The sequence below is a fragment of the Magnolia sinica genome, chromosome 13 (assembly GCF_029962835.1).
Source record: "Magnolia sinica isolate HGM2019 chromosome 13, MsV1, whole genome shotgun sequence".
Taxonomy (NCBI): Eukaryota; Viridiplantae; Streptophyta; class Magnoliopsida; order Magnoliales; family Magnoliaceae; genus Magnolia; species Magnolia sinica.
The window spans coordinates 38002419-38027111 of record NC_080585.1 but is presented as its reverse complement, the minus strand read 5'-3'; the positions used below and the strand labels follow the sequence as shown (position 1 = coordinate 38027111).

General features: G+C 39.7%; 1 protein-coding gene across 4 annotated transcripts in view; it reads right to left on the bottom strand.

The window, feature by feature from the left end:
- The window catches only part of LOC131223612 (uncharacterized), a 59599-nt gene that overhangs the window by 8248 nt on the left and 26658 nt on the right, over window positions 1-24693 (bottom strand). For all 4 annotated transcript variants that reach the window (XM_058219058.1, XM_058219059.1, XM_058219057.1 and 1 more), the window contains one exon: window positions 7927-8171. In XM_058219058.1, the coding sequence (XP_058075041.1) occupies window positions 7927-8171 (245 nt within the window). The remainder of the gene's footprint in view (window positions 1-7926; window positions 8172-24693) is intronic.

Genomic DNA, 24693 nt, shown 5'->3' with positions numbered 1-24693 from the left:
GATAGTGTGGGGATAGATAAGACCTCGCACGTCTGTTGATGAAGATTAGCCTCGCACATCAATCTCCCTTCTAAATCGCATGGAAGTATCTTCAAATCACATGAAGATGGAAGAAGAAAGCAAGAGCTTTTCTCTCTCTCTCTCTCTCTCTTTATTTATTTATTTATTTTTATTATTTTTTAAATCACAAAATCCAGTGAGGGAGAGGTTCACACGCCCATCCTTTTTTATAGCTTCAAGAAAGTTCAAAAATTACAATAAACACCCTGTTTTGTGAAATTTGACGAAAATAGCCCTAATCTAACTAAAATCAAATAGAAACACTCATAATGGTGTCAAAACATAACATAAACAAAACTAAATCCTATAAGCTGATAAAATCTAAGAAAACTAGTGTGCATGATCCATGATCAATGGGCCGATCATGTGATCCAATGGCTCGATCGTCACATCCCTTCAATCCAATGGTCTGAATCACTCCATAAAGTAGCACATGTGCATCTTCCCAGTGTGGGGTCTTCCAAATGCTCGCACATGCACATGGGGTCTTCAACATGATCACGAGCACTCGCCTAGCCACAGGGAAATTGGTGTGGCTCGCCTCCTTTGATACATACGCAAGGGTGTACGTGACGTGATGTCCTCATCAGAAGGTTATAATGAAAGGGGAATGAGGAAGACGAGAAGAAGAAAAATACCTTTTGAAGAAGAGAAAGAAGAATGATGCACCTTGGAGAATCCACCACCAAACAAGCCTCTACCCTTCCACAATTCAATTGGAATGGATGGTTTCTCACAAACCCTAAAACACAATGAGGAAAATTCCTTCACACAAGAGAGCTTCTCTCTTCTTTATTCTTCTCAATAACTCCACTAGGGTTGGACGTCCATCCCCCCGTTGTGCTTTTATAATTAAAATTTTAGGATAATTACAATTATGCCACTCACTTAAGTGAAATGACCCATCATCCAAAATAAGAAAATTAAAACACTTATTATCAATCTCAACCATCAAATAGATTCTAAAAATAGCAAAAAACATAAAGGAAACAAGATCAGAGTTCAAGGGGCCCAGATCCGGAAGATTTGGAGGCTCGATGGCCTGATCGACAAGATCCAACGGTCGAATCGACATGAAATACAAATTTTATGACTGAAATGGTCTCCTAAGCAACCCACGTGCATCATCCCAAAGTGGGGCTTCCTAATGTACCTCTAATGCATGTGGGGTTTTCAAAATGTCCTAATGGGCCCCATCTAGAACTCGTCTCCCATCCACAAAGAAAGTTGTACTGATGTGGGTGGTCATCTTCGTCTCTGGTACACCCGAGTAGGTCCTCTGATGTCTCCATTAGGAGGGATTGGGTCAATTTGCGTACAATGTTAGACATGATAATAGACCTCACACATAACAAGGAATACTAGAGTTTGTAAGGTGACGGAGCACCATACTAGCGTCTCTCCCTGAAACCCTAACTCCTTATAAATAGATCCTATTGTAGAGGGATTGAGAGAGAGCCTTTAGACATTCAAAATCCCTTGGGATTCACCTCATAGAGAGAAAAGAGAGAGATTGCTTCTCTTCCCTCCACACACATGCGTAGGGTTCACCATGCAGATAACTCTTCGTGTGTTGCCTAGCCCTACTTTGAGGTTGGTGTGTTGGCTCATCTCCCCTCCCCATCTGGGATATTTCTGGAAGAGAACCTTCTTAGTTAAAGGTGCGACATTGACATACTTCGCAGTTTTCATCAGCAGTGATCAAGAGGTAATTCTAAGAGTAGAATTCTCTGATTTTCTCTTTTGTTATAAAATTTAAAATATCTAAACAATGATCCTTAGGTCTTAATACTTTTTCTAAGGTTCGTATGGCTTTCCTTAAATATGAACTTTAAAATATATATTTTTTTAATATATTTTCCATTGCATTTCAAAAACCCTAACAATTTTTGTTCACATGTGGCTCACATCTACGCAATTCATATTGTCCATATGTTGTGCCCTCCCACGGATGGGACACACACGCAAAAATCACAACAATGGATTCTCCTAACCATTCATTAGAGGATTTATCCCATTGAACGTCCACTTTTGGTTGAAAGTTTCTTATGATACATTCTATCGATAAAGCGCTCCAAACAATAAGTAGGATAGGATGGTGTGATTTTTGGGGTATGACCCAACATGGTAGGCGCACCATTGCCGTCAGTTGTTGTCATCATCTAAGTCATATTAAAACTAATTGGGGTTGACTAGATATTAGTCAAAAGTGATAGCAACAAATACTTTTGATGAGGGCATCAGAGCACCATTCAGGGTTTACCAGAGGAGGAGATCATCACCAATTTCCCTCTGGATGGATGGATGACCATTACGTGGGTTCGAATGGGTTGAGTGGACTGTTTTGAAGAGCACACATGCATTCGGTGCATCTTCGACGACCCTACACTAGGAAGATGCATGTGGGCTACATTCTTGAGGAGTCTAGACCATTGAATTGAGTGCATGCATCAATCGTACTGTTGGATCACACACGATGGGCCTTTGGACCACTCTTGATCGTGGATCATCCTATTGGACACGAATAGTTTGGGATAATTTAGATTTATTTGTTTTGAGTAGGTTTTTTTTTTTTTTTTTTTTTTTTTTTTTTTTTTTTAAATTTATTTTTATGAGAATTCTTTCCTGAGAGAAGTTTTTTTTTGTAGAAGTCTCTTTTTGAGACTATAAAAGGAAAAAGGTGTGTGTGTGGAGGGGGGGCTAATGCTATTATTTTGAAAAAAGAACTTTGTATTTTCTCTTCTTTATGTGATTCAACGGAGGTGTGAGGCTTCCCATCTATCATCTTCTTTCTCTATTCCTTTCTATCCAAAAGAGATATGTTCATCATCTAACTTCAACCCCAATTGAAGCCAACCATTGAGGATCCCAAAACCCTAGCCAACGACCAACACGTGGGACCGTACAACCACACGTGCGAGCCCCTAGGCTGACTGTACGAACAACCTCTCAATCACTTGATTTCCCCTTGCTTCCCCCATCAAAGCTCCCTGATTCCCCATCCCTAACCCCACCCTATACCCTAGAATCCCAATTTTCCTAATTAACCTAAAACCTCAAACCTCAAACCACTTAAATCCCTAATTCCCCTCAAGTAATACCCAAAATCCTCTAGCCAATTAAACCGTCTAAACCCTAATTTTACCTTTTCCCCTAAATTCCTCAAACCCTAGATTAGCCTACTTTCTAATCGAGCAAACCTAGGTGGTAATAGTCCTTCCCTTTTGAAATAGACTTATTCCTATGCTAATTGGGTGTTCTTACATACATTAGATCCTAATTTCTACTATTCAATGATCATGCATGGCGTAGTTACTTAATTGTGGCCTAGACTATTCATAGTTTCATGTTGGATTCTTGAGGTATTTGATGATTATGGCGTGATCTGTGATTTTGATTATTTAATTTAATTTAATTTGCTGATTGATCTCACTTCACCACTTATCCACATGCATGAGTCCTGCAACAACTTTCCTTCAAAGAAATTTGCTAATGTAACACTAAAGTTGAGATTGAACTAGAAATGTGCATACCAGAACTAAGACCTCTTTTGGCGATTGATTCCACATCTAGTCTAATCGATTTTCAATAAATCCAATAATCAGATAAAAATGATAACTATATGGAAATAATCCAAACAAGGCTCTATGGAGTTGCACTCAATTGTTCTAGAAAAATCACTCTTCTAGGGTTTTGAATCTCATCATGGAAAATAAAGAAAAGCAAACTGTTTTTCATTCCATAATCATCATCACAATCTCTCGCATGAGTAGGGGCTATATGAGACCTAGGAAAATTCTAGAAAGAAACCTATGGAAGCTCCCTTTGTGTAATCTCCTATTGGCTGAGAAGTTTCAGAAAGAAGCTTCGAGTCTCTTATAATAATGATAATAATCCAATTACATCACTTCTAATAAGAAAACCAAAAGCTATGTTGTTTTTTGTTTTTTATAAGATTAAACCAAAATCTACGATTGATGTTGAACATAAAAAAGAAAAGCAAAAAGAAAACTAGATTAAACAGACTCAACACCACTGTAACTATAAGCAGAGCAATCTGATAAGGTATGTGCAAGGAAATGATGTGTTTAATCTATGATGATCTATATAACCCTCCAATTTACCACAATCAACAACAAATAGTGCATCCGTGAATTGAGGATTATTTAACACCCAATGTGCAAGGACTCCATTAATCAAGAACTCCAATTGCAAGGGTTTCAAGAAGGAAACATCGTAAAATTCTTTCATGGTTTTCAAATGGGAAAACACCCAAAATAAGAAATAGTTGACTATCTAACACCCAGTGTTTGAAATATCGGTATCGTGTTACGTATCACACCCTTGGGATACTAATATGTATCGGTTATTGCATGGGATATATTGGTTGTCTCACGTAATGTATCGTTGTTGTTGGAAATATGGGGAAACATTGGGAAATTCGTCAAATTTTTCAATGAAACTTCAATGATTGTTTAAAAAGACATCGACACACACTTAAAAATCAAAACATTACATAAAACAAATGCACATAATAGGTTTTCTTTGTATAAGGTCCTAATCTATGCGTTGTCTAATTGAACTGAGGTAAGCATATTCAATGTGTATTCGTATAATTTATAAATGTATGATGACATGTGGAAACACAAGCAATACATTCAAAAGCAAAAGAAGAATCACTAGATCAGGTTACATACATGTTTGATTTTATGTTTGGACACAAATTGTAACCGATTTGCGAGAAATTGGAAATTTTTTTATTTTTTATTTTTCAATTTTCTGCAACTCGGCCCATCTCCTCCAAATCTCGAAATCGAAGCTCCCGATCCATAATTTACAGAAAAAATGATTGAAAATCGAAAATGCTCATCGGATCGAACATGTGGGATATATCCCACTCCTTGTGCGTTTTGTATTGCACAGGTGAGATACAAGATATATCGTGGGATATATCGGCTGATGTCATTGATAATTAAAACACTGCTGATACCATATGCAAAGCAAATACCTCTATCTCAAATAGTGAAGTTTCTCAAACCTAACTCAAAGGTCCTAATCGTAGTTGAATGATGGAATAATAAAAAGACAATGTCCCACTACATCCATGCCAAAAAGACGTGTTACCTTTTCTTAAACATGTGCCATGTTGACATGTGCCTAGCATCTGAAACTCACAATTTGTTGTTGTTGCTCTTTTGGATGCAAGAACATAGATTTTATTTTATTTTATTTTGGATTGGCGATAATAAATTTTAATATTATGTGCTTACTTATGTAATCAATTATTTATTTACATGCTTATTTATTTAAGAATTGCGCTCAAGCTTTACAGCTCGCATATGGAGGTCGCTTTGATCGGTCAGCTCGCCATCCCGTGAATGTCTCCCTCACTCTCCTAACACACCCACGCTCTACTGATGCTGTGTAGAAAGATGCAATGAGGAAACCGAAGGTTCATAGGGTTCAAGAGCTGACAGGCCACGGGAAGCTCCTTGGTGAATGGATGGTAGAAAGGGGAAACGCTATGAGGTATCCGGATAAAAGTCTCTAGTCCTCTCTCTTGCGTAAATGCATTCCACGAAGATAAATAATTAATATACACTATTAAAAGATAATAACAATGGATATGATGTCTTGCTCACTTACCAAGTACTGGGTTGCAGATAAAAATGAGTGGCAAAATGAGATCAACAAGAGACCAATTAGCTAGGACAACTCTACAATGATGGTTATCCTATCAAACTACTAGATTTTATCATTAAAATATTTGCGCAACGTGTCTGCGAATCTAATTTTACTAAGAATTGATATAGTGTATTCATGTTTGTACTGACACACATGTTCGTTCAAGTTACATAGCATTACATAAAGAATGAGTCACACAATGCAACTCGTTCAATATGATGTAAAACAAAAATGTAGTTCTAAAAACTCCATTTCTCATTTCCTTCACATATCCAAGTTTCTTAGTGAGGGTTATTGTTTTAGCACATCCATTGCCATCACGCAAGAAAAGACTAATCAAATATGAGTCAATGAATTTCTCTTTCTAGTGCTTGTTTTTGTTTTGCTTTGCATAGATCTAGGGTCTACTTGTTTCACTAATTACTACAATAATGTAAAGGAAATGGGCAATGATACAAATTACTTCACCCATCTCCTGACAACAACTACATTTGACCGTTGATTCCCATGTTTGTTTAATCGGCCATAAAAGTGGCATTTTCACATTACCTCAATGTCAAATCATCACCAAAATACACTGATGTTGCTGTTTGGATTCAAGATTTTCATGGCAATGCCATGAAAAGGTGCAATGATTACAAATTACTTTACATGTCTCTTAAATGCATCTGCATTTGACAGACGATTCTGACATTTGGTTTGGGGGTGGTAAAATTGTAATGATGACACATTTCCTTTACTGGGGTAATTGGCGAACATACAAGCCCCTAGTGTTTTAATGCTAAAATTATATGCACATAATACATTCATAGATTAATCATGATTTTTATGGAAAATTTTAAAAAAACTGAAAATAAGCATTTTTATTTTAATTATTTTTCTTTTATAAGTGATAATGAGATATTGTTTAAAGGGAAACTCCGAAATAGGAGAATAACAGCAACACCTATAAGAAGACCTTGCTTTACAACACCCCTTGAAAGCTTCCTAGGTAGAACGCCCAAGCAATAACCTTGATTTGTGATAACTTAGATATGGTGTTTTTATGCTAAACTCATATGCACATCATGAATCCATAGATGAATCATGATTTTTATGGAAAGATTGAAATAGTGAAAATAAATATTTTTTTAATTTTATTTGTTTTTTATATTCTATATTATTTAGTTATTTATTTTTTTAAAGGGAAACACAGAAAGAGAAGAATACCAACAACACATATAGGAAGACCTTGCTTTACTACACCCCTTGAAGGCTGAAGTAGGATGCCCAATCGATGACGTTGGTTTGCACCAAACGTAATGCATCTTCAACTGAGATGATATCTTACAAAAGAGATTTGCCAAGCATGGATGCGTGTGCAATAAAGCTCATGTACATGATTCACATGTGCCAGCATGCTACGATAGGATCTAAATGATCTAGACTGTTTATCTGATGGGACCCACCACATGAACCATTCCAAGACCACTCCCAGCTATCCAATCTTTAGCTATTTTCTATTGGATGCCAGCTGTTCATTTTTCTCCCCTTAATAATCAATTAGCAGGCCATAGATTTGATGGTCAGGATTGTCCACTGGGGATGTTTCAGGGAATGGTCCACCCAGTGTGGGGCGCGCATGTTCAATGGTCTAGATCACAACCTTGAGCTCCACTTCTAAAACTCAGAACCCAAGGCAACAATACGTATCCTAAGGTGGATGATCATACAGTTCCTTTATATACCTATCCTAAGTTGGATGATCCTACAATCCTTTAACATTTAGACATGGCAAAGACAATCATGTACGCCAAGTTTTACTCGAAATTCTAACATTGTATTGAACATGGGGTTATTATGGAAAACAACCGATTAACCAATAACAGAAAACCAATTATAGAATCTTTCTTTGATGGAGATAAGAAGAGTGATTTTTATACCAATCCTTGAACCCCTGATCTGATGGGAGATCAAGGTCTGAACCACAAAGGTTTAGGGAGGAAATATTATAATCTTCAAAAGTGCCAAACATCAAAATTCCTTCAAAGTTGTTATCAGTTAATAATTTTGGGAGGGAGGGAGGGCTTACATATATACTAGACAATAGTCACAACTCACAAGACGAGGTGGGAAATATACCAATTATGGACTTGCTAATGATGGTAAAAATTTCGAGTGTAGGAGAGAAGTAGATCTCACCCTCTATTGAACAGAACACTTGTGAAGAAGTCTTTCTCGGTACGGGGTTCAATGAAAGGTACAAAACACTCGTGCAGCACGCTAAGTGCAACATAGAGCTTACTATGTTGCGCAGTCATGGCCTCAATATCGGATGTATCAAGATCTGGATCATTTCCTCTCCTTGATCTCAAAATAGTCCAAGATAAGCCTTCTACGGCAGTTGAATTTGATTTCCCTAGAAGTTTCTGGAGATGCACAAATATCTGCAGAACAAATAAACATATTATCAACAATGTATATTGTTTTAATTGAGAGACTAAAAAATGGAATTAGTTATATTATACAAAATAAGCTATTTCCAAAAAGTAGTAAGTACTAGATCATGTGCATGACCAGCTATTTGAAATAGACATACAAATGAATAAGAGTTCCCACCCCAGAGCAATGAAACACTGAAGTTTTACTACAGCACAACCTACAGAAATGAAATCCTAAAAGCAGATTAATGGATCTCCAGCTGTTGACGGTACTAAACTTGGCACAATAAAACCAGAACCCCGTGTGCGCATTGCTGAATATGTATGTTAGACATTAATGAACACTGCAAACAGGTAAGATATTTCTGAAGTCATGTATAGTTTCCACCAGTGAAAAGCATATACCATATGATATAGAGAATATACATAAAAAGTATATAAAACATAATATTTATGATGTTATGCTATCATGTGATCCCATCTTCAATATGACAATGTATGCTCTTATTATTATACTATATCTACAAGTCATACAAGCAGCATATCACAGAGATGCTTATCAAAATTATTTTTATTGATTTTTCTTGATGGCTTCTATGGATTGTTTTGAAATAACTGATATTCAAATAATAAATGACCATTATTCCTACCATACTTACATCAAGTTTGAAAAGAAGCAGCAGTAACTTCAACCATGGAAGCAGGAAGCATCTTTTGAAAATGTTAGCAAGCATAAACAAGGAACTGCGAGCAGGACAACAACTGGAATCAAGAGCAGCACCTGGGCACAAGGTTCATGCATCTAAAACTCCTATGTGTCCACATATGGTCAATGCTTGGTGTCCATGTCCAACCCCAAACATATCCATGTCCAGTAACTTGATTCTGGTAGATTGATGGAATTTCCATGGACTGTCTGCCCAACAGTAGAAGGCAAGCCCACTAGGAAAGTCACTATCATTTTCAATTGATCCCTCACCCAATCAAGGTAGCACAAAGGATGAACAATTTCTGCCACATGTTACCCAGGCAATTCTACTTTTTTGGTTTTCACCATGCCAACCCTTGGGACATTTCAATACTCAACATAATACGACACTTCAAAATTTGTATTGAAAAAGTGTCCCGATGATGTCATTGAGAAATGCAACATGTTGGACAGTGTAACATTTTCTTCATAGAGTTTCCTTTCTCCTTTTGATGACTTTCAAGATGCATATTTTTTTATAGAAAAGCTGAAGATGCAGAACACCATTTAGTTTGCACTACGGTTTAAATTAATCTGTATTCGGAACGTATTCAAAGAGGGACTGTTGCATAATATCATGATGCAGCAGCATCCTACCATACGTGAAGACTCCACCTTCACTGATCATTATTGTTCACTTGGTTGACCCAACCCTGGAATGCCTACCTCCAGAAAGTTGCATTAATTGTAACAATCAGATGCATCGATGTTTTTGGCTGTTCAGTGCAGAAGATCACATACATTTCTTTTCTTAGCATAAGTTGCACTTCGCAGGTTCTTGTTGTTCAACAAATAAGTTGGATTGGAAAGAGTAATTTTTGGCCAACAGTAGATGCTGAGCAATCAATATAATTGTCACCATCACTCCTAGTGGTACTGGCTATGGTTTTGGCTGAGCACCTCCAAACCCATATCCATATGTTGGATACGTTTGTCCATAGCCATACCACTGTCCCTAAGGTGTAGTCATGACCATAGCCATAGCTGGATGGAAGTGAATGGGTGTTGTAAACAAACTTTTCTTACCTTTAGGGTTCTTGCCTGAATCCAATCTCAGATCGTGTTTTCCCCACCAAATTCATGTTTTGATGAGAAACAAGTCAAGTGGAGTTGTTAAAGCACACCAAGAAAACAAAATCCCAAACATTTTTGGCCCAAAAATGTTTCATTTTTCTTGATTTTTTTTTTCCTGGATTACATTGATGCTCATGTAATAGAGAAATTATCGATTAATACAGCATAAATATATAGCATGGGGCTTGTCGATATATCACGATAAATTGAATACTGCAATCCGTTGGCTGGTGTTGACAGTAATATCATCAATACAAAATATCTTTTGCATTCCCATAATGTATCATTTCACACACCGACAATACGAATGATACCAACTGATACCATCAATACATAGAACATTGCTGATTAGAAACAAATTTCTCAACCCTGCACCTGATCCAAGTGGAATTTATCTTGACATGCATTACAAATGATTGGTAAATAATTAGAGTATAATTCAGATATTGAAGGGTTGAATGTGATCCTTCTTCATGTCCTAAATCACTGCCTCATAAAGTTCTAGGTGATCCCTCATTGAAAACCATCACAGGCAACATAAATGATAAAACATGCTTGGAAAAGCCCAACAAGGTCATAACACATTAGATGTAATTGACTCATTCCCTAGTAGCTGCAATTCTACTTGAGGTTGATTTACCACCAACCTAAGATTTACTTGAAGCAAATGCTACGAATCAAGATGAACACTACCAAACACTTGTTGAAAAATTGTCAAAAAACTCATTCAGCCAATGATCGATTTGCATGAATTGTTTTTTTTTGGAAACCAAGTGTGATTGATTTTATAGATGGTATGTGGATCCATGCTTCGTATGGTCTCTTCCCCTTATGTTGGGGTGACAGCTAATCATAGACCAACGCATGACAATTTCCATTTCCTGACAACCCTGACATATGATGGCCAATGCTACGTATATGCAAATAAGGTATCAAGAAACATCGTGTTGGCCTCACATGTCTTGGTAGGGATTGTCAAGCTGTCATGCCATGCAAAATGCTCCCTTGCCCCTGCCATCTGTGAGAGAATGCTCCTCCTAGTCATTGACATTAAATGAAAATTACCAAGAGGGGGTGGGTAAGCGCTGACCACCTATGAGAGTGGGTGCTTCTCCCATCACATGACTTCACATGTGAAGAATAGGAGGGAGGTAGGAGCAACCAACAGCGACAACACTCTAGGATTGGTTCTTAGAGAGAAATCTAGGGTCATTGTTCTTTAGTGGCCATGGTGGTTGCTTGAACTAACTGGATCTTATCATTGCTGTCTATCAGGCATCATGAGAAAGGTCACAACACCAAAGGTTCTGGTTACTTGTTAATCGAAGGACATTATGAGGATAAGAAGTGCAAGGGCCAGATGGGTGGGCCCATAGGATCGGATAATATTTACACAATCTTAGGGACCTTTGCACAAAGCCGAAGACGGACAACCTACATACAATGGTCAGCCTTGTTGGGTGCATGCGAACAATGTGGCATGTTATTATTATTCTTATCATCATCATCATCATCATCATCACTATTATTATCATTATGGATTGAGCGACACGATTACACGACCGAGTTGGGGAGCCGAGACACAGAACTCAGTGGCCTACTTAAATCAACCACATGTGAGAAGACAAGCCAATTCACCTTCCTGATCCGACGGCAAAGATGGTATGCCGATGACAGTCCTAGTCAAATGCGAGTGGATGGAACCTACATCATATGTCCCATCTCTCATTTGTATCACCTCTTAGTGAAACAAGGCCAATTAGGCAGTCTCCCTTAAATGGAGGCGCAAGGCTCGAGGTGGAGCGTGTATTGTACACCAAGGGGAGGGGCATGAGGCCCAAATGGAAGATGCATCGGATGGTCCGGAGGAGCTCGAGGCAGGAGGTAGAGGCACGTTGCATAGACCGGAGCACATAAATACTAAAGGGAAGAGAGAGAGAGAGAGAGAGAGAGAGAGAGAGAGAGAGAGAGAGAGAGAGAGAGAGAGAGAGAGAGAGAGAGAGGTTTATATAAGGGGGAAGCCACCACCTCTCATCTTGCACCCATCCTCTCCTCCTGCCATGTGTGGGGGACAAGTGACCCCCACTAGGGGTTGCCAACTATCCCACTACCAACACGCCTAACTACTATGGGAGCGGAAAGGATCTGATCTCCCACTATAGTTAGGTGGCCTCCGGACATGAATAATGGTTTAGATCGTTTAGAGGCAATCCTAATGGACAATGGGTATTATTCTTCTCTCGATTTTCTCTTTAGAAAATTCTCTTGGTTGGGATACCTTTAACGAGGGTATGCCTCCCTTATAAGGGGAGGGATTGAGAGAAAATGGGAAGAGTTTTGATGTGATAAAGCCTATCCCTATCACATTTGATCTCTCTCCCATCTCAATCTCCTTATATTTAAAATTCAGAATCTAAACTCCAAGAGAAAATGGAAAGAGGAATATTGGAAGGAAAACTACGCGAGACCTACCCACTAGAGGTTGCACATAAGTGGGGCCATCTCACTTAATCACATTGTGGGATGGGCACAATCAATGTTCGAAATATCGGTATCATGTTACGTATCACATCCTTGGGATACATATATGTATATGTTATCTCATGGGATATATCGTTTGTATCAGGTAATTTATCTCATATTTTGGGAAACATTGGAAAAATTGTTGATTTTTTTAATGAAGCTTCAGGGATTGTTAAAAAGACCTTAATATACACTTTTAAATTATAACATCTCAAAAAAGAAGTGTATATAGTAGGTTACTTGTATAGGGTCTTAAGTTATGCGCTGTCTGATGAGGACATCTTGCGCATACGCACGCCCCCCCCTTCCCCACGCACCTACGCAAGGAGGAGGAGGGCCCCACCATCGATCTGGATCGATGACGATATCCATGGAGGGCCTCCTAGTTAGAGGACTGTATTTTGGTTCCTTGGAGTGGACCCGATCATCATGCGGATCCCACCATTGGATCTCATGATCGTGGCCCACTACTCTAGATGATATAGGACTTTGAGTTTTGCTTATTATTGTTATTAGGAACATCATGAATAGTTTAGATTGTATTGATTAGTTGTTATTTTTGTTACTTCATCTCTAAGTAATAGTGTGCGCACATGGCGCGGCTTTTGAGGTATAGGGTTTTCTTATAAATAGGCAACCCCTTGTAGGTTTTTTCTCATTGAATATTATGAATAAAATTCTGCGTTTTCCTGCTTTTCTAATTCTTTGAGTTATGGAAATCCAATTGGATGCGAAATCCTCCCTTTTTCGAAGGGCTAACTACCGTGGTGCGAAGCCACACCCATCTCAAATCGCCCCCATCTCCTACCATCAATATTCATCATCTACCACAACTAGGGATGAAAGTTGGGTGGGTTGAACCCGACCAACCTCTGACCGACCTGACGTTGGGTTGGGCTTGGGCAGGATGTATTGAGTCTGATCTCATGCTTGGGCTATACGAACACCAACCCGATAAAACTTGGGTCGGGCTCTGGTTGAGGTCTTGGGTTGCCTGACCCAACCCGAACCCGATCAATATATAAGTTACTTATAGATTATAATTGAGTGTGGATCGTATGTGTTGAAGACATAGGAAATTTCAGTGTTGTCGGGTCTCATTGGTCCACATCATTTTCGATGACTCAAGCTAACAAGAAATGCTGGATTTCTCTCTCCCAAATAGATTGTGTGCTACACAACACGACTTTTAAATGTGTAGTTGTCCTATATTTTAGCTTGTTTGTTTAGAATAAATGAAGTTCTTTATGATAAATAAGTACGTATATGATTAATAAAATTATAGATATAAAAAATAACTTGTATTGAAATATAATAAACTAATGCCATCATTAAAATATTAGCATGTATCTACCCGACCAACCTGACCGAACCTGCTTGGGTTGGGCTTGGGTTGAGACTTCCCAACCCAAGGTTGGGTTAGGGTTGAGGTACAAGAACCTTGGGTTGGGCTAGGGTTGAGCACCAACCCGACCCAACCCGCCCGACTTTTAGCCCTACCCACAGCCATCCACACTTCAAATCCACCCCCTTTTGCAGCTAATCCTTCCTCTACAACAAATTTGCAGAATCAGGCCTTGCAGGAGGGCTGAAACTTCAGCGGAGCACCGTGCACAGACCGAACGTCGGATCAATCTGAAATTTAGTGTGTGTGTGGCCTACCCCTGGTTGACCAGACCCAAGCTGTCACTTTTTGGGTTTGTGGGCCCCACACACGTGCGGGCAGGATCACACACGTGTGTTTGGACCCAGCTGCTGTCCACACGTGTGGATTATCCCGGTTTGTCTCTCCTCTATTTCACTCCTTTCTAGCCTTATTTCCCTAACCCTAACCCTAGATCGTAAATCCTAAATTCTATTCCACTTTTGGAACCCTAGGTTTTCCCGAATTGAAACATGTGAATCCCTTGGATTGGGAAATAATCCTTTGCATGTGTGGATGAATCTACTCTCCTTTGAGCATTGTTTGGTCTATAATTTTTAATTGATCCAGCCCTAACATGTGTAGGCTTGGACTTTCGTAGATTCCCCTTGTTGAATGCTTGATCTTATGTGGGATGTGGAATTTCTGTGATTGTTCTAAATTAGTATGATCTTAAGCCTGAAATCTTACATATCATATTTAAATTTCACGTCTTGCATCATTGTCTGACTGAACTAATGCAACTATATTAAAATTGATTGCATAACATTTAGAGCGTGATGATCATTTCGTCAAACACTCCTAAGTATTTTGAAATTAGTCTTGATTGACTGCTGGTTGAGGGGAAATTTTGAATTTTTTAATTAAAAAAGATTTTTATTGTTTGAAAATTAATGAGAACTTAACAAATCAATAGATGAACCCTCATACATGCTTGATTTCATGTTTGGAGTGCACCATTGCAAGTAATTTAGGATAAATTGGGGAAATTTTGAATTTTCTCCAAAATTTCCCAAATAAGACCACCTACACTCAAAATTTGGAATTAGAATGTATGTGATGGTTATTTCATCAAATACAAATTAGTCTCGATTGATAGCTAGTTGAAGAACCAATGGATATCGAAATTAGAGCTCCAACTCCATGATTTTTCATGCAAAACATGAAGAACCAATGAATTTGTAACCATTTGACACTGATTTAACATAATTTCAACAAAAAAAGGATCATAAATTGAAAATGCTCATCAGATTGAACATGTGGGATATATTGGCACTACCTGTGCGTTTCGTATCCCACAGGTGGGATATAAGAGATATCATGGGATATATCAGCCGATATTGTCGATATTTAAAACATTGCATATAATCAAGGTGGGCCCTACAATAAGGGTAAAATTGATTGAGGTATTACCCGGGTAACACCTAATCCGTGCCCCTGGATTTGGTGCGATTCGGCTCCACCAAAGATGGTGTAGCCCTTATAGTGGGGCCCACCTTGATTATGTTTTGTATATCCATTCCGTCCATCCATTTGGATAGATCACTTTAGCTCATGAGACAGAATGAGACAAATCAAAATCTCAAGTGGACCCCACCACAGAAAACAGTGGGGATTGAACGTCTACCATTAAAAACTTTGTGGGCCAATAGAAGTTTCGATCAAGCTGATATTTGTGTTTTCCCTTCTTCCATATCTATTTGAACTTATGAACAGGTTGGATCTCAAATAAACATCATGGTGGCCCCCAGAAATAGTTTCAACAGTGGGCATCATTGTCCCCACTGTTTTCTGTGGTGGGGTCCACTTGAGCTTTGGATCGGTGTCATTATTTGAATCAAGCCCAAAAATCATCTCTCCGAATGGATGAACAGTGTGGATACAACACATACATCAAGGTGGGACCATGATGGCAGGGTCCCATTCACACGGATGTTTCGTGTAGGCCGCAGATTAGGTACTACCCACATTAGGACGGGCGTGGATCCAACGAGGTGGGTGGGATCCTTGACTGCGGGACCCACCCTGATGTATGTTCGTTACATCCACGCCGTCCATCGGTTTTAAATACTCATTTTAGGCATAATCCCAAAAATGAAGCAGATTCAAATCTCAGGTGGGACATAATACATGAAACAGTGGTAATCGACCATTAAAAATTTCTCATGGGCCAAAAAGGTTTTGGATCAAACTAATATTTGTGTGGTCTCTTCATCTGGGCTTTTGTGACGTTATCAACAGTTTGGATGACAAATAAGTATTCTGTTGCCCCCTATGAAATTTATAATGGTGAGGATTCAATTAAGACTATTTCCTGTGGTATGGTCCACCTAAGACTTGGATCTACTTCATTTTTGGGATCAAGCCCTAAAATGAGTTGTAAAAGTGTATGGATGATGTGGATGTAATACACATACATCAAAGTGGGCCCCATAGTTACGGATCCATCGACCTTAGTGGATCCGGGTCCACCAAAACCGCGCTCGGACATGGATTGCCTACTGACTTGAGGTGGCTACTAGACAGTGCTTTGTGGGCCCCACCATGATGCATGTGTTATATCCATGCCACGAATCTATTTTTTCATGTTATTTTACGCCATGATCCAAAAAATGAGGCAAATCCAAATCTCAAGTGGACCACATAACAAGAAAATGATTGTGATTGAACGAACACCATTAAAAACTTCCTAGGGCCCATTGTAATGTTTATTTGCCATCCAACTTGTTGATCATGTCACAAAGACCTGGATGAAGTGAAAACAAAAATATCAACTGCATCCAAAACTTTTTTGGCCTTGAGAAGTTTGTAATGGTGGGCATTCAATTACCACTGTTTCTTGTGGTGTGGTCCACATGAGATTTGAATCTGCCTAATTTTTGAATTATGGTATAAAATTATCTGGGAAAATGGATGAACAAAGTAGATTAAAAACATACATTTTGGTGGGGCCTATAGACCACCATCCAGAGGCTATTGACTACTGACGACATCAGTAAGCAATCCGTGTCCGCCGGGACCTAGCAAGAGACGGACGGTCTGTGGGGCTCATGGTGGGGCCCACCACGATGTTTGAGAGAAATTCACTCCATTCATCCATTTTCCAGAGCATATTAAGGCATGAGCCCAAAAATCAAGAAGATCCAAAGCTCAAGTGGGCCACACGACATGAAACAGTGAGGATTAAACGTCCATCATGCCCATTTTTTCTTGTGGTGTGGTCCACCTAAGAATTGGATTTGCTTTATTTGTGGGCCCATGCCCTAAAATGAGTTGGCAAGAACGTTTGAATATAATTGCATTAATTTAGTTAGACGGCAGATAGCTTAGGACCCTATACAAAGGAAACCTATTATGTGCACATTTTTTTGAGATGTTATGATTTAAAAGTGTGTATTTAAGGTCTTTTTTAACAATCCTTGAAGTTTCATTGAAAAATTCAACCATTTTCAGAATGTTTCCCCATGTTTCCCAAAAAGTGCAATAAATTATGCGATACAAACGATATATCCCAAGGGTGCGATACTGATATTTCGAACACTTGAGTATCACGGTGTTCGGGAATAGATTATAGTTATGGATCCTCTTCCTTCTCTGACCGTTATTTATGCTATGTATCAGAAGGTTACAACCTCATCCACCGTTACATTCGTCCCTCCTGATCGATTTGCATATGCAGTTGGAGACCATCCCTCTTTTAACCATCGACTTAGAGCGTCGACATGAGGTACTGGGCCTAGTAATCAAGGCAAGGGTTGTGAAAGTGAGCTTGGTGGTCACGACAGTCATGGTCGTAGTGAACGAGGACGTGGTTGTGACAGACCCCGCACTTATTCACATTGTGGGAGCACACATCACATCGTTGATCAATGCTGGGAGCTCGATGGACGTCCCTCATGGGCTAGTGCATCCTTGGCTAGTAGTGTCTCGGTGTTTTTGAGAAGTCTCCACAGATGACTACTCTTAAGAAGCCTTCTTCAAGTGACTCTGTTCTCTTGTCGCGTAAGGCCTATGAGACCTTGATGAGATTGCATGTTAGTGATGTTCCTGATACTTCTAGAGTTGTTACAGCGCAATCAGGTATTGCCCTGCATGTGCCTTTCCCTTCTTCTTCCTGGGCCATTGACGTTGGAACCACATCGCATATGACTAGTAATCCCTATTTGTTTAGCTCTTATTTTCCTTCAAGTCAGTCTCACTTTGTCACTATTACAGATGGAAACCAAACTTCAATATTGGAATTTGGTTCCATCTCTCTCTCTCTCTCTCTCTCTCTCTCTCTCTCTCTCTCTCTCTCTCTCTCTCCCACCATACAACTATCATTAGGGGTGTACATTGAGTCGAACCGAGTCGAGCTGGCCTCAGCTCAATTCGGCTTGGCCACTAGCTGACATCAGCTCAAACTCGGCTCGGTCCTCGAGCTTGACTGGCCAACTTGGCTCGGTTCTGTTAGCAGCTCGGGCTAGTTCGAGCCAAGATCGAACCGAGTTCGCCATTGCAGCATTTTCACAAACACCTGGACTGCACCTTTAAAATCTCACTGTATTTAAGATAACAGTAATGGTTTTACGGGTATTTTATCAAACACCTTTTAAGTAACATAAAAATCAAGAAAAAAAGGGTGTTGGTTTCATATACATACCTTCCTTGCCACCAGCCACACTTCTTTGAGTCATTTCATCAAACACTTGGTGAGTAACATCAATATCAAAGTAACCGAGTTACCGAACTAGTTCGATCCGAGTTTGATTCGAGCTGGGTTCGATCCGAGTCGAGTCGAGCTGGAGCCAGCTCGAACTCATTTTTTGAGCTCAAAAAATCAGCTCGACTCAGCTTGAACTCATCTTCGAACCAAGTCGAATCGAGCTTTTTTGAGTCAAGTCGAGTGAGCTAACCAAACTAGCTCGGTTCGTGTACACCTCTAGCTATCATTAGTCCTACATATTCCCAGATTTCCTCATAATCTCTTATCTGTTAGTTCTCTTACAAAATTTTTAAATTTTTCAGTAACTTTCTTTCCTTCTCACTGTGTTTTAGGACCTACGAACAAAGCATATTATTAGTGGGGCCATAAACGTGGAGGAGTCTGTTTCCATGATGATGCACCTGTGATGACATCTAATGATCTGGCCGTAGGTCAAGAGTCTGTCTCTGGATGGCATTGTCGCTAAGAACATCCATCACTGTCTAAGTTAAAACTTTTGTTTCCTTCAATATCTGTAACTAAACCCCTGTTGTGAGACTCAGGAGTTCTCCAAACATCACCGAGCCGTATTTCCTCTTAGTTTATTTGACAGGAAATCCAGACCATTTGAACTTGTTCATTCTGATGTTTGGGGCCCTATACCTATTATATCTTTTCGGATATAAGTATTTTGTTACCTTTATTGATGATTTCTCTCGAATGACTTGGGTTCATCTTCTCAAATCCAAACATTGTTGTTTGATATATTCAATTTTTTTTTAAACAAGTAGTCACTTAGTTTTAGTGTCTTATTAAAACTCTACATTCTGACAAAGGGGGCGAGTATATGTCGAATGCCTTTTTCGCCTTGTTGTACGATCATAGTATATTATCCAGTACTTCATGTTCATGAACCCCTCAACAAAATGGTGTGGCTGAATGAAAGAACCATCATCTTCTTTAAGTAACATGTGCCCTCCTACTTGGCATGAATATTTCTAAACAGTTTTGGGACGATGCTTTGCTTATTGCTACATTTCTTATTAATTGCATAACATCTCGAATATTGTCATGTAAATCCTCTTTTCAAATTTGCATCCTCATGATAAACCTTTTTCCTTACCTTCTAAAGTCTTTGGATGTATGTGCTTTGTTCAAGTCCTTGATGGTAGCAATGACAAGTCATTGAGCTATTAAAAATGTCTTCTTATGGTACTCTCAATCTCAAAGGGGTACAAATATTATAACCCCCTGACTTGGAAGAGATACGTCTCAGTATAAGTGATCTTCTTTGAAGAGATTCCTTATTTTTTTGATGAAGGGCAATCACTTTGCAAGCCTCTTATTCATAAGGGGAAGCTTAACTCTATACCTCTTCCTGTCTCTTGTCCCGATGATCCTCCTACATCACCTGTGTCCCCTAAGCCCGTTCTGGTGTAACATCGACGGATTAAATCCTCCACTACTCAGCCACTTATCATCCCATCTGCTTTGGCTGATAGCCCAGGTACTATCTTTCACCCTTCATCTTATGATGATCTTGCCATTGCCTTGCGAAAATCTTCTCGCTCCTATATGAAACATCCCATTGGTGGCTTTGTTTCTTATTAACCTTTTTCACCCTCCTTCCAATCTTTTGCAGCTACCATATCCTCGTTGGATATCCCTCGTACTTTGAAGGAAGCCATGAGCAGCTATGACTAGACTCAGGCTATGATGGAAGAAATGCAAGCTCTTGAGAAGCACAATACCCGGGAGTTTATTTAGTTGACTATAATAAGGCATGGTTGATCGCCAAGGGTTATATCAAACCTATGGCGTGATTACTTTGAAATGTTCTCCTATGGTAAAAATCAACACTGTTTGAGTAGTGATTTCTTTGGCTATAAAAATGTCTTTGCCTCTCTTCCAATTGTATGTGAAGAATGCTTTCTTGCGTGGTGACCTCGTTAAGGAAGTTTATATGCATCAAATACTTCACTAGTTTGTCGATTGAAAAAGTCCATCTATAGCCTTAAACAATCCCCACGGGCTTGGTTTGATAAATTTAGTCATGCTCTCCTTGAGTTTAGATTTGTTCGAAGCCATGCGGATCACTCTCTTTCAATTTGTCAACGGCCCAATTATGATGCTTATGTCTACGTTGATGACATTGTTTTATTTGGTAGTGATACTGAAGGTATGGTGGCTGTTAAATCCTTTCTCAAGACTCGGTTTGAGATTAAAGACCTTGGGACTCTCCGGTATTTCCTACAAATTGAAGTTGCTCGATTAAAGATCGAAGTTGTGCTCTCTCAGAGGAAATGCACGCTTTATCTTCCCTCCAAGACCGAGGATGCTTGGATGCAATCCCACTGCTATGCCGACGAACAATACCAAAAAAATCACCCCTGATGACGGTGAACTCCTCTCAGATCCTAGGATGTATCGTTGGTCGGTTGGTTGGTTGACTTATCTATTTAACTATTACCTCGCTAGACATACTGATGAGGACATCTCGCACACGTACGCGAGGAGGAGGGCCCCACCTTCGATCTGGATTGATGATGACGTATAAGGAGAGCCTCCTAGTTAGAGGACTGCGTTTTGGTTCGTTGGAGTAGACCCGATAGTCATGTGAATCCCACCATGGGTTCTCATGATCGTGGCCCACTATTCTAATTAATCTAGTACTTTGGGTTTTACTTATTATTATTATTAGGATTATCATGGATGGTTTAGATTGCTTTGATTAGTTGTTATTTTTTTTATTACTTCATCTTCAAGTAATAGGTTGCGCATATGGCGTGAGTTTTGGAGTATAGGGTTTTATTATAAATAGGCAACCCTTGTAGTCTTTTTTTCTCATTGAAGATTAATAAAAATTTCTGCATTTTACTGCTCATCTAAATTTCTGAATTGTGGAGATTCAATTGGGTGTGAAACCCTTCTTTCCTCGAAGGGTTGACTACCGTGGTGCGAAGCCACACCTATCCCGATTCTCCCCCACCTTCTTCTAGCCATATTTCTCCTCCTACAATTATCTACGCTTCAAATCCATCCTTTATTACAGCCGTTTTTCTCTCTACAGCAAATTTCTAGAATCTAGCCTTGCAGAAGGGTTGAAACTTCGGCGAAGCACCACGCACAAACTGTGCATCGGATCAAGCTGATATTTGAGGGTTTTAGAGTCCACCCTTGGCCAACCAGGGCCAAGCTGGCATTTTTCTGAACAGTGGGCCCCACACACATGCGGCCGGGATCACATGCATGTGCGTCTGAGCCATTGTTGCTGTCCACATGTGCGGTACTTCTCCGGTTCGTCTCTCTCCTCTCTTTCACTCCTCTTTTACCTAAAATCCCTAAACCTAACCCTAAATTATTCAAATCCCCAATTTTATGCCCTTTCTTCAATCTTAGGGTTCCCCGAATTGAAATTTCTGAATCATTTGAATTGGGGGAATTATTTCTGTGCATGTGAGGATGAATTTACCCTCTGATTCTTGTTTGGTCTATAATTTTGATTGATCCGGCCCTATCTTGAGTAGGCCTGGATCCGCATAAGATTCCCCTTGATTGAGTGTTTGAACTTTTGTGTGGGATGTGGAATTTTGTGTAATTGTTTCCAAACTAGTGTGATCTAAAGCCTGAAAATCTTGTACATCATACTTGAATTTCATGTCTTGCATCAAATTTGGTATCAGAGAACAAGGTTTTTATAGGGGAATGCATTGTATGTTTAGGGTTTAGTTTATTTGTGTCCATCATGCATCAAGTATCATCATATAGATCTGTTTAGAGGTCCATAATTCCTGATATAAGCTGCTGAATTTTCTGCTATCAGAAAATCCCCATATCTCTTTGTTGGATTTTCTGTTGACAGATTCTTTGGGTAGATAAGTTGCTAGAAATTGAGTAGTATTGTGTCATTTTCCCCATATAGAGTCCTATAAGAGCATTTAGTCCCATCTAGGTGCATATAGTCGTATTAGAAGGTTCTTAAGTTGAGTTAGTAGTTGTATACCCACACGTACGAGTCGTGGTTTTGGCTTGCACCCTACACTAAACATGGAGCAATTGCAAGAGTCAATGAACAAGCTGACCTAGTAGTTTGAGTCTTTGGGTAAGCGCTTGGAACAATGTATGGACCAATACTTCAAGCAGCTTGATGTGCGCATTACCCAACTAGAGACCTCCACCAGGGCAGACCCCACTATTGGGGAAGATGTCCAATCTCAGGCAGGTGGTCAGGAGGATAGACTAAGGAATAGAGGTGACCAAGGAATCGGTTATGGGCGCGCACCCGTGCACGCACCTCGTGAAGGACATCGAGACCACTATGACCCTGATGTGCAACTTCTGAAAAGATTTAGAGTAGATGCCCCCATGTTTGATGACCACTTGGACCCTAAAGCTTTTTTAAATTAGTTGGCAGACATGGACCAGTATTTTGAGTGGTACAACATGTACGACCTTGTGGCTAGAGAGAGTGTACTAAAGGCTAGTGTAGAGTTACCCATTGAGGCCATTCTGGTAGTGGATGAATTTCGTGATGTCTTTCCTGATGATCTACCAAATGAGTTTTCCCCTATGAGGGATATATAGCACACTAGGACGTGGAACACCGTACTACCTATAGCCAAGTTTGCGTTTAATAGTTCTGTTGATAGGTCCACAGGTCTAAGTTCTTTTGAAGTCATTACTAGTTATAAACCTAGGAAACCTATTGATCTTGTCCCTATGTCACTGTCCCATAGGCCATTAGAGTCTGTAGAGTCTTTTGCGCATCACATTCACTCATTGCATCAAGAAATCAGGTGAAAGATTACTACTAATAATGAACATTACAAAATTTCTACAGACCAACATAAGCGATTCAAGGAATTCAATGTAGTAGACTGTGTGATGGTTCGTATTAGGCCAGAGCGGTACCTTCAGGGAGTTGTTCATAAATTACACGTGTGTAGCACTGGACCATTTAAATTTATAAAATGAAATGGTCTCAATGCGTATGTGGTAGATCTTCCACCTTCCATGGGAATTAGTTTCACATTCAATGTGGAGGATCTAGTTGCATTTTAGGGGACCACTGATACATTGTCCGGCTTTTCACCTAACCATCCTGATTCACCAGACCTTTCCCTTGATCCATGGCCCCCTCTCGACCCATCTTCCCAGCCTCTATCTCCCATACCTATCCTTCCCACATTCAAAGAGGATATAGAGGATATTCTGGACCATCAGATAGTATCGATGTCGTACGGCGGATTTAAAAAATTCTTGGTAAAGTGGAAGTCACGCCCAGCTTCAGACAGCACGTGGCTCACTGAGGAGCTTCAGAGACTTGATCCTGACATCTCGAAGCGGTTTAGGAGTTTTATTTCGCCAGTGGCGAAACCTTCGCAACCGGGGAGAATTGATGGGGACATCTCGCGCACACGCATGCCCCCCCCCCCCCCACGCATGTATGCGAGGAGGAGGGCCCCACCATCGATTTGGATCAATAACGATGTCCAGGGAGGGCCTCCTAGTTTGAGAACTGCGTTTTGATTTGTTGGAGTGGACCCTATAGTCATGTGAATCACACCATGGGTTTTCGTGATTGTGACCCACTATTCTAATTAATCTAGTACTTTGGGTTTTGCTTATTATTGTTATTAGGAGTATCATGGGCGGTTTAGATTACTTGGATTAGTTGTTATTTTTTATTACTTTGTCTCCAAGTAATAGGTTGCGCACATGGCGCGAGTTTTGGGGCATAGGGTTTTATTATAAATAGGCACCCATTGTAATTTTTTTTCTCATTGAAGATTAATAAAAATTTTGCATTTTTCTGCTCTTCTAAATTTCTGAGTTATGGAGATTCAATTGGGTGTGAAACCCTCCCTTCCTCGAAGGACAAACTATTGTGGTGCGAAGCCACACCTATCCCGATTCGCCCCCACCTTCTTCCAGCCATATTTCTCTTCTCGTACAATCATCTACGCTTCAAATTCATCCTCTATTGCAGCCATTTTTCGCTCTATAGCAGATTTCCAGAATCTGGCCCTACAAGAGGGCTGAAACTTCGGCGGAGCACCACGCACAAATCGTGCAT